This window comes from Podarcis gaigeae (genome assembly GCF_964106915.1).
Source record: "Podarcis gaigeae genome assembly, chromosome: 1".
Taxonomy (NCBI): Eukaryota; Metazoa; Chordata; class Lepidosauria; order Squamata; family Lacertidae; genus Podarcis; species Podarcis gaigeae.
Window position 1 is genome coordinate 8,704,202 of NC_139678.1, and position 8,947 is coordinate 8,713,148.

Genomic DNA, 8,947 nt, shown 5'->3' on the forward strand with positions numbered 1-8,947 from the left:
CTGAAATTAGGTGTGTCTTGTGGTCTGGTGTGTCTTATAGAGCGAAAAATACGGTATTTTAAAATTCATTGGTCTTTTGGTCACAGTCTAAAGGTGGGATTCACTTTAAGAGGCCCATCAGCAAAAGCCCAGCATAAGAACTTCCATTTGCACAATGGGGCCTCGTCCGCCTTCCTCCCCCACCAAAGGAAAAAAACCCCAATCATTTAGTTTGTACAAACCCGACACACACAAACACACTCACACACAACATACGCGATGTCTCTGTAATAAATTTGTAGAAAATCAACCGTACATCGGATCTACACCGTTCCACTTTTATTTTGCTCCATGAAGAAAGGACTATCAAAGGGGGAAGGTTTGATACAGGGCAGCCATAATCCCTTGAGCATTCCAAGACGTCCTCAGGAGCCCTACCCAGTTGGCATGCCAACCGTTATGGTCCCAGACAGAAGACCATCAAGGTCACAAAGAACTTGCATATGGGAGTGGATTCAGCACGGACTGAGACAAAGGACAATGATCAGCTCTTCCCTCTGGGGGCAGGATACTGCAAACTCCCCTTTGTCCTCTGGAAAGTACTCATGGGGAGGAGGAAAGGTGGAACCGGCCAGGTGACAAGACACTCATTTTACCACCACAACTCCTCCCTCAACCCCTTCTTTTTGTGATGTGTCAATGATGCAGCCATGATGTAGTTGTGATGTAGTTCTAGGGGTGTAGCTTGGGGGATTAGTAGCTAATAAAAGTTGGGGTCTCCTTTTGTTCAGGGCTTCCATCCTGTTTCACCTGGTGGCAGGTGGGAGTCCTGTCATGACAGTCTTCAGTAAAGACCAAGCCTACTGGCTGCTGTTTTGCTCTGGTATTCCTGGCTGGTGTCCTTGTTTTTTGTCCAAGGGAGCCCTCAGATTTCTCCGTTAACACTGGGGGAGCCTGCAAAACAGCACACAGTGCGGGAAGAGGGGGAATTGTTCCGTCTGACAAGCCAAAATGCTTGCGCAAGTGGGATGTTCGTCATAGTGTGACATTTAACTCCAGCCTGTGATATTTCACAAAAAGGCAGAGTGTGGCGGAAACTTGGGGGGTGGCAGTGTAACCTTGTTTTACTCAAGAGTAGACCCACTAACATTAATGAGCATGACTAAGTTAGGGTTCAGCTCGTGCTAAAGCAAAGCCAACATAATCCACTGAACTTTGCAGTGCAGGAAAATCCAACAGGGAAAGGCAGAAACATGCCGGGAAGTGCATTTTAAAAAAAAAAATTACAGAGGGCACTGAGGCAAACGTGTAGCCCTTGACCCTTGGCGGTGGAATCTTGTGAGAGAGGAGAGGAGCAAAGCCTGATGGGGATTATAGTTTTGCAGGCTGTACTGTATTGAATTGTGAAAGGGTGGGAAATGAAGTCAAGGCAGATCTCTTTGGACTGAGAGCTTGGGGGAAATGGGTGAGTGCGCTAACCAGCAGAAATAAAATTGTCACAGCCTCAGACTGGACACTGGAAGGAAACTTCTGAATTGTAAGGCAGTCTTGCACATAGTAGAATATTTTTCTATGGCAAATGGAAATGTGTCCTGCTTTGAAATAAGAGCAGGACTGAGGAACCCTTTTTAGCCCAGGGGAGGAGGAGGAGGAGGAGGAGGAGGAGGAGGAGGAGGAGGAGGAGGAGGAGGAGGATAATAATTTATACCCTGCCCATCTGGCTGGGCTTCCGCAGCCACTCTGGGTGGCTTCCAACAAAATATTAAAATACAGTAATTCATCAAACATTAAAAGCTTCCCTAAACAGAGCTGCCCTCAGATGTCTTCTCTTTGACATCTGCTGGGAGGGCGTTCCACAGGGCGGGTGCCACTACCGAGAAGGCCCTCTGCCTGGTTGCCTGTAACTTGGCTTCTCGCAGCGAGGGAACCACCAAAAGGCCCTCAGCGCTGGACCTCAGTGTCCGGGTAGAACAATTAACTTTTTGGGGGGCCCACATGACCATAGTAGTTGGGGTAAGTAACTTTCCCTGTTCCCTGTTTCTTTGCGGCATTTCCGAGCCTGAGAGACGAGACTTACTAATGCCCCTGATGTCTCACCTTGTAGGTCTTTCCTCTTACCAACTCTCCAATAGACTGTGGATTCCCCGTCCTGCAGACTACTTTCCCCAAGCCTTGTCCCCTGAAGATAGCCAACGTGAACCTGAACGCGGGTATCAACTATTTATATGGGGGCGACTTCATCGTCCCTCATTCTGTGGATGAGCTGGTTGGGAGCGAGTCCATCAAAGGTGAGCATAAATGGGCCATGATGTTCTTTGTTTTTCTCTGGGTTGAGTCTCACGTCTTCCACTTGGTTGGTTGAAGATGGCGCAACAGGGTCCCCTAAAAGTTCTCTGGTCCAATACATAAGCACCCCCAGAAATGTCAAGGGGAGTCTAGATGAACTTAAGAACATGAAAAGAGCATTGCTGGATCAGGCCCATGGACCACCTAGTCCAGCATCCTGTTTTCACACTAGATAACCAGAATCCTTCAAGCAGGATTAGAGCACAAGAAAAATTCTCCCTGCGGTTTGGCATTCAGAAGCATTGCTGCCTCCAACTGTGGAGGCAGAGCAAAGCCATCAGGGCCAGCGATAGCCCTCTCCTGCATGAATTTGTAGGGACATGGGTGGCGCTGTGGTCTAAACCACTGAGCCTCTTGGGCTTGCTGATTGGAAGTCGGCGGTTCGAATCCCCACGACGCGGTGAGCTCCCATTGCTCTGTCCCAGCTCCTGCCAACCTAGCAGTTTGAAAGCATATCAGTGCAAGTAGATAAATAGGTACCACTCCAGCAGGAAGGTAAACGGTGTTTCTGTGTGCTCTGGTATCCATCACGGTGTTCTGCTGGCCACATGACCCGGAAAGCTGTCTGTGGACAAACACTGGCTCCCTCGGCCTGAAAGCGAGATGAGCGCCGCAACCCCATAGCCGCCTTTGGCTGGACTTAACCGTCCAGGGGTCATTTACATTTACCTTACCATAAATTTGTCTAATCCCCTTTTAAAGCCATCCCAGTTGGGGGCCCTCCCAGCCTCCTGTGGGAGGGAGTTCTGCAGTTTTAACGATGCCTTGCAATGTCGAGGTCAGGTTGAGGTCCTGCGCCAGGGACCTGTCCCGAGCCAAACATTATCTAAAGGCACAATCACCCAAAGAAGCAGCCTGGTTCAGTTAGCTGCCTGCAGCCTTGTTTTCCCTTTCAGAAACTTGACTCCTCTCGCTTGGTGTAAAACAGGGGTCGACAAGGCTAACCAGGCATAGGCTGGATCACTGCTGCAGAGATCCTCCGTGGGCCGGGCCGGTGCAGCGCGATGCTGGAAATCGCGTCTGCGCATGTCCGCGGCACCAGAAATCGCTTCTGTGCATGCCCAGACGCCAACAGAAGTGGTTTCCGGCACTGTGGACATGCGCAGATGCTATTTCTGGTGTCTGGGCATGCACAGAAGTGATTTCCAGCACCGCGGACATCCGCAGTTGCGATTTCTGGCATCTGGGCATGCACAGAAGTGATTTCCAGCGCTGCGGACATGTGCAGATGCAATTTCTGGCGTCTGGGCATGCACAGAAGTGATTTCCAGCACTGCGGACACGCGCAGATGCAATTTCTGGCGTCTGGGCATGCGCAGAAGTGATTTCCGGCGCCACGGACATGTGCAGATGCGATTTCTGGCATCTGGGCATGTGCAGAAGTGATTTCCGGCGCTGCGGACATGCGCAGGTGCTATTTCTGGTGTCTGGGCATGCGCAGAAGTGATTTCCAGCACCGCGGACATGTGCAGATGCAATTTCTGGCATCTGGGCATGCGCAGAAGTGATTTCCGGTGCCGTGGACATGTGCAGATGCTATTTCTGGCATCTGGGCATGCACAGAAGTGATTTCCAGCACCATGGGCATGTGCAGATGCAATTTCTGGCATCTGGGCATGCACAGAAGTGATTTCCGGCACCGCGGACATGTGCAGATGCAATTTCTGGCATCTGGGCATGCACAGAAGTGATTTCCGGCGCCGTGGACATTCGCAGATGCAATTTCTGGCATCTGGGCATGCACAGAAGTGATTTCCGGTGCCGTGGACATGCGCAGATGCTATTTCTGGCATCTGGGCATGCGCAGAAGTGATTTCCAATGTCTGGGCATGCGCAGAAGCGATTTCTGGAGCTGTGGAAGCGAGTCCCTGCACCCTGCCGTGCCACACCGGTTAAGCACAGCGCGCATGGACTCGCCAAGCTGGCGGCTTGGTTCAGGGGCAGCTCCTGGGCCAGTTAAATGACCCTCATGGGCTGCTTCCAGCCCATGGGCCTTAGGTTGCTGACCTCTGGTGTAAAACAATGGCGACCCTAACTTTGAAAAGTGCCGATTTTACAGTTCCACTTTCAGGTAAGAAATCCAAGAACGCCACACCGGGCGTGTGTAACCCTCGGAGCATCCATGCGGAGGTCGCCATCAGGCAAGTCAGAGCTGCCTCGGCCAACCTTCCAGCCCACGGGGCACCACAGAGTGGCCCCTCTCGAACCACGTAAACCTGCCACACCAGCAAGGATCGTGCAGGTATGCGACTGATCACATTGTCTTCCTCTTTCTCTTAGTGTGAACTACACTTTGCAGACTCCCGTATGTCACTCCTCTGGCTGAAAACAAAGGACCAAACACAGAATACACGTAGCAACAGGGGAAGAAGACTTCTAAAGAGCCAATGATAGCTCTCCATTTTTTGCCTGGGTTTTAGTGGTTTTATCCCATCTGTCCTCCTAAGTTAAGGTTGCCTAACGTGTGGCCAGGGGTGCCAACCTGAATAAAATATGGGGGACGACAGGTATCCCACAGTCCATATAATCACAGGACCACAATCACATGCACACCGTCTGAATGGCAATGCCCATCAACTTTGAGGGGGGCCAGCTCCCTCAAATATTTTATGGGGTGGGGGGCTAAATGGACATCACTCCCATCAACCCCAGTCGGCCTGGTCAATGGTCGGGGTGATGGGGGCTGCAGTCAAGCCCTACTCTAAGGGCTTAGTGTCATATGTGTGGTTCTTTTCCTCCTCTTTTAGGCTCACAACAACCCTGTGAGGTTTACCAACTAGCCAAAGGTTGCCCCAATGAACTCCATGGCTAAGTGCCGATTTGAAACTGGATCGGTCTGGCACTCTAACCACCAAATTGATCTGGCACTGTGTCAATTCCATATTTTTGCACTCGGATCATTGATACAAGATGCTAAAAGTGGCTCTGGGTTCCACCTTTTTCCCTCCATGCATGGTGTATTAGAAAACAGTTCTTGTCTGAAATGGGATAGGAATGAAGTTAATTCTTAGTTAATTCGGCCCTTGGCATTGTTGATTTTTGTTGTTGTTGTTAAGCTGTGTTGCTTAGATGGGAGAATAAAAATTGAATGGGTAGATGGCAAGAATGATCTTGTAGGCAATAAGTTCTGGAAACTTGGGACATAGTCTGTGATTCGTGATGGGGAAGAAATGTAGTTTTGTTTGAGTTTTAATGATAAATTATCTAATTTATCTCAAATCAATATGTGAACTCAAACAGCTATCCCTTGAAATTTGCATTTCTCCAGATTTTGTGATGGGAGTTCTCCAAGCAACCAGTGTGTAAAATATATATGAGGGGTAATTGCTCTGTATATTATATGTGCAGATTAGACAAAACTGCATACCAAAATGTGATTATTAGAAGTTTGCACTAAAATGCTGGTGAATTTTCATGAGGATTTCATTTTAAATCACTGATTGTTATAGAAATGTGAAAAACAGAGTTTAAGGTTAGGAAAATGAGAAACACAGGGAATCCAAAAAAAGACAGATTTGCCTATTTTTATTGGAGGGTACATAATATAACCATCTTCCATAAGCTAAAGAGGTTTAGGTGGGCCTGGTCAGAGCCTTGTACACACTGCCTTCAGTTACACAAGATGTACCAAATAGTGTGTACCAAATAAATAAATAAAATCACCTGTTCATCACCTGTGTCACAGAAACTCCTGTAGCATCCCTGTTTTGAATTAACATAACCCTTCTCATTTGACTTCCTTTCTTTTCCTTTCAGAAACGGCGCAGTTGCACTTTCGGATCGAACAAATTGTAAATAGCTGCAAGAAGAACGAACGCTAGTTTTGACAATGATTTACATTTGCATCCAGATGTTTGCTTTCCCAATTTGAGTTACACCCCAGGAGAATTTGTTCCATAATTTCACATTTTATATCTTCGATCAGAGACTGAAATGAATGAACTGATTTAAGTTTCTTAAGGTTGATGAAGCATGCCTGATTTTTTTTTTCCAGATCCAGGACTGAGTAGGATACTCAGGACCAAATGGGACTCTTAGGCTCCAGTTAACATGTGACTATTGGTAGTGCAATCAGTTCTGTCCGTAAAAAACCAACAACAACCAGAATGCAAAGCAGCCTTCGGGGGGGGGGGCATTAACAGCTGGAAGAATGGCAGGGAGAGGGGCTGCTTAACCCTCTCCCTTTCTTTCATTTGTCTGCTCAAAAGCGCCTCCCTCTCCCTCTTCCACCTGTGTCAGAAAATAACCAGCTGCATCGTTGCTGCTTACCCAGAGATAGAGAATTCGCAGGAAAGTCAGTGTGATGCAGATAGAGCAGCAGAGCTAATCCTGTGCTCCTGCTGGTGTGTTTGCACCGAGCCAACCTACCTGGTGCTTGACCCTTCTCCGTCCCGATAAGCAGCAGGTCAGGAGGTCAGGAGGTCAGGTGAGCGCTACCTCTGCATCACGCTTCCCCCTACTGGAAACTATGTTTTCTCCCCTATATTTTCGCTCCCCAGAGAAACACCTTGAGGAGACGGGCAAACAACAGGAAGGAAAATAGATTTAACAGCTCCTCTGACACTTTCACTCCTCTGCCCAGGCTGATTTGGAATTTATACCTTTATGAAAACAACCACACAGCGTGTAGTTTTAGCCTCAGCACTGTTGTACTGCAAATCAGGGGTGTGCCTTAGCTATCAGTGGAAAAGATGAGGCTCCATGGGAGCCCATGTTTATTCCAGATTTAATACACAACTGTTGACGGATTGCGGATGGATAGCCGTACTAGCATTCGTCCCCTTAACCTGACCTTATGGTGTTGTTCCGTTTTAATTAGACTTGGGGTTGAGTACAAGATGTAACTGTTGCGGTCGCATAAGGGTTTTCTGATGGAAGCATTGTTGGCAGGGGCAGCTTTGGAGAAAAGATAATAGCAAGGAATAAATTGAAGTTGACATCCATTCCCAAAATACGTCGGCTCAGGATATGGAATTCATGTGGGAGACTGTCCTTGTAACAAGTGATGAATGAAAATAATATAATCGGAGAGCAGAAAATGTGAGTTGGTGATTATAGAGTTGGAAGGGACCCCAAGGGTTTAATAATAATAATAATAATAATAATAATAATAATAATAATAAATTTCTTTATATCCTACCCATTTGGCTGGGTTTCCCCAGACACTCTGAACGGCTCCCAACAGAATTAATGAAAATAATAATAAAAAAGCGATAAAACATCAGACATTAAAAGCTTCCCTAAACAGGACTGCCTTCTAAGTCCAACCCCAAGCAATGCAGGAATCATTTGCCCAATGTGGGGCTCAAACCCACAACTCAGATTAAGAGTGTCACGCTCTGCCAACTGAGCTCCCAGCATTACTTCCCCCAAGCTCTTTAAACCCTCTGGCATTCTGCAAAAGAAAAACAAGAAGTGCTCTTCCTGTGGAACTGAAGAAAGGTGTTCCTTGCATATATGTATTTTGGCGGGGGGGAATCAGGTGTGGTAGTCTTCACAAGGGGGGCACAGCATGGCAACACAGTGGAACCATAGAAGCTGGCAAATTTTGGGGTTGCCACGTTGGAAGTGGCACTGGCACATCATAGGAGAGTGTATGGAATGTGGATGGCCATCTGAAATAGGGGGGCAGGTTGAAGAGCCCCATTTTGTGGCCATTAACCTCTGTCTTTGGGGTAGGGAACCTACAGCCCTCCAGATTATAGACTCCATCTCACATCAGCCCAAGCCAGCATGGCCCAATGGTCAGGGATGATGGGAATTTTGGTCCAGTGATATCAGGAGAAGAGAGCAATGGTTGCCTTTCCCTGCACTACCCAACTGCTGATGGGCTAGAGGTTGCGTTGGGTTCTTTGGAGCTGCTGGCCCTCATGAGACTATAGGTGCTGAGTGTTGAGGTGCTCTTTTAAAAGGAAGCATCAGTAGAGCATCCTTGAGGGAGCAAACCAACCAGCCAAGCTGACTTGGTGCATCAGGAAATGTTCAAGCTGTGTGCAGCCATACCCGAGACAGCTGCTGGAGTGTTTGCGATCCAGCCAAGGATCCCTGGGGGTGGCATTTACCAGACCTCTCCTCACTGTGGCTGAAATGTTTGTTATTTAATAAAAAGGTAAAGGGACCCCTGACAGTTGGGTCCAGTTGCGGACGACTCTGGGGTTGCGGTGCTCATCTCGCTTTACTGGCCAAGGGAGCCGGCGTACAGCTTCTGGGTCATGTGGCCAGCATGACTAAGCTGCTTCTGGCGAACTAGAGCAGCGCACAGAAATGCCATTTAACTTCCCGCCAGAGCGGTACCTATTTATCTGCTTGCACTTTGACGTGCTTTTGAACTGCTAGGTTGGCAGGAGCAGGGACCGAGCAACGGGAGCTCACCCTGTCTTGGGGATTCGAACCGCCGACCTTCTGATCGGCAAGTCCTAGGCTCTTCAGTTTCCAAATCACCTTCAGAGGTAGCCCCACGTAGAGCGCATTGCAGTAGTCCAAGCGGGAGATAACTAGAACATGCACCACTCTGCAGCAGCACAGAAATCAGAATCCTCTTCAAGTAGCCCATATTCTCTACCCTCCCTGGTAACCATTCGGGATGAACGTTCAATAAACAAGTCATACCAAAGTGCCTTCA

The 8,947-nt window shown here is 48.2% G+C and overlaps 1 protein-coding gene across 4 annotated transcripts in view; it reads left to right on the forward strand.

Moving 5' to 3' along the window:
* LRRC9 (leucine rich repeat containing 9) overlaps window positions 1-6,285 on the forward strand; it is a 74,061-nt gene extending 67,776 nt beyond the window's left edge. For 2 of the 4 annotated variants that reach the window (XM_083730997.1, XM_083730995.1), the window contains 3 exons: window positions 2,084-2,267; window positions 4,385-4,567; window positions 6,082-6,285. In XM_083730997.1, coding sequence (XP_083587123.1) covers window positions 2,084-2,267; window positions 4,385-4,539 — 339 coding nt within the window. In that variant the 3' untranslated portion in view covers window positions 4,540-4,567; window positions 6,082-6,285. The remainder of the gene's footprint in view (window positions 1-2,083; window positions 2,268-4,384; window positions 4,568-6,081) is intronic. The other 2 variants (XM_083730994.1, XM_083730996.1) reach the window with 1 other exon arrangement.
* Window positions 6,286-8,947: the final 2,662 nt, after the last annotated feature.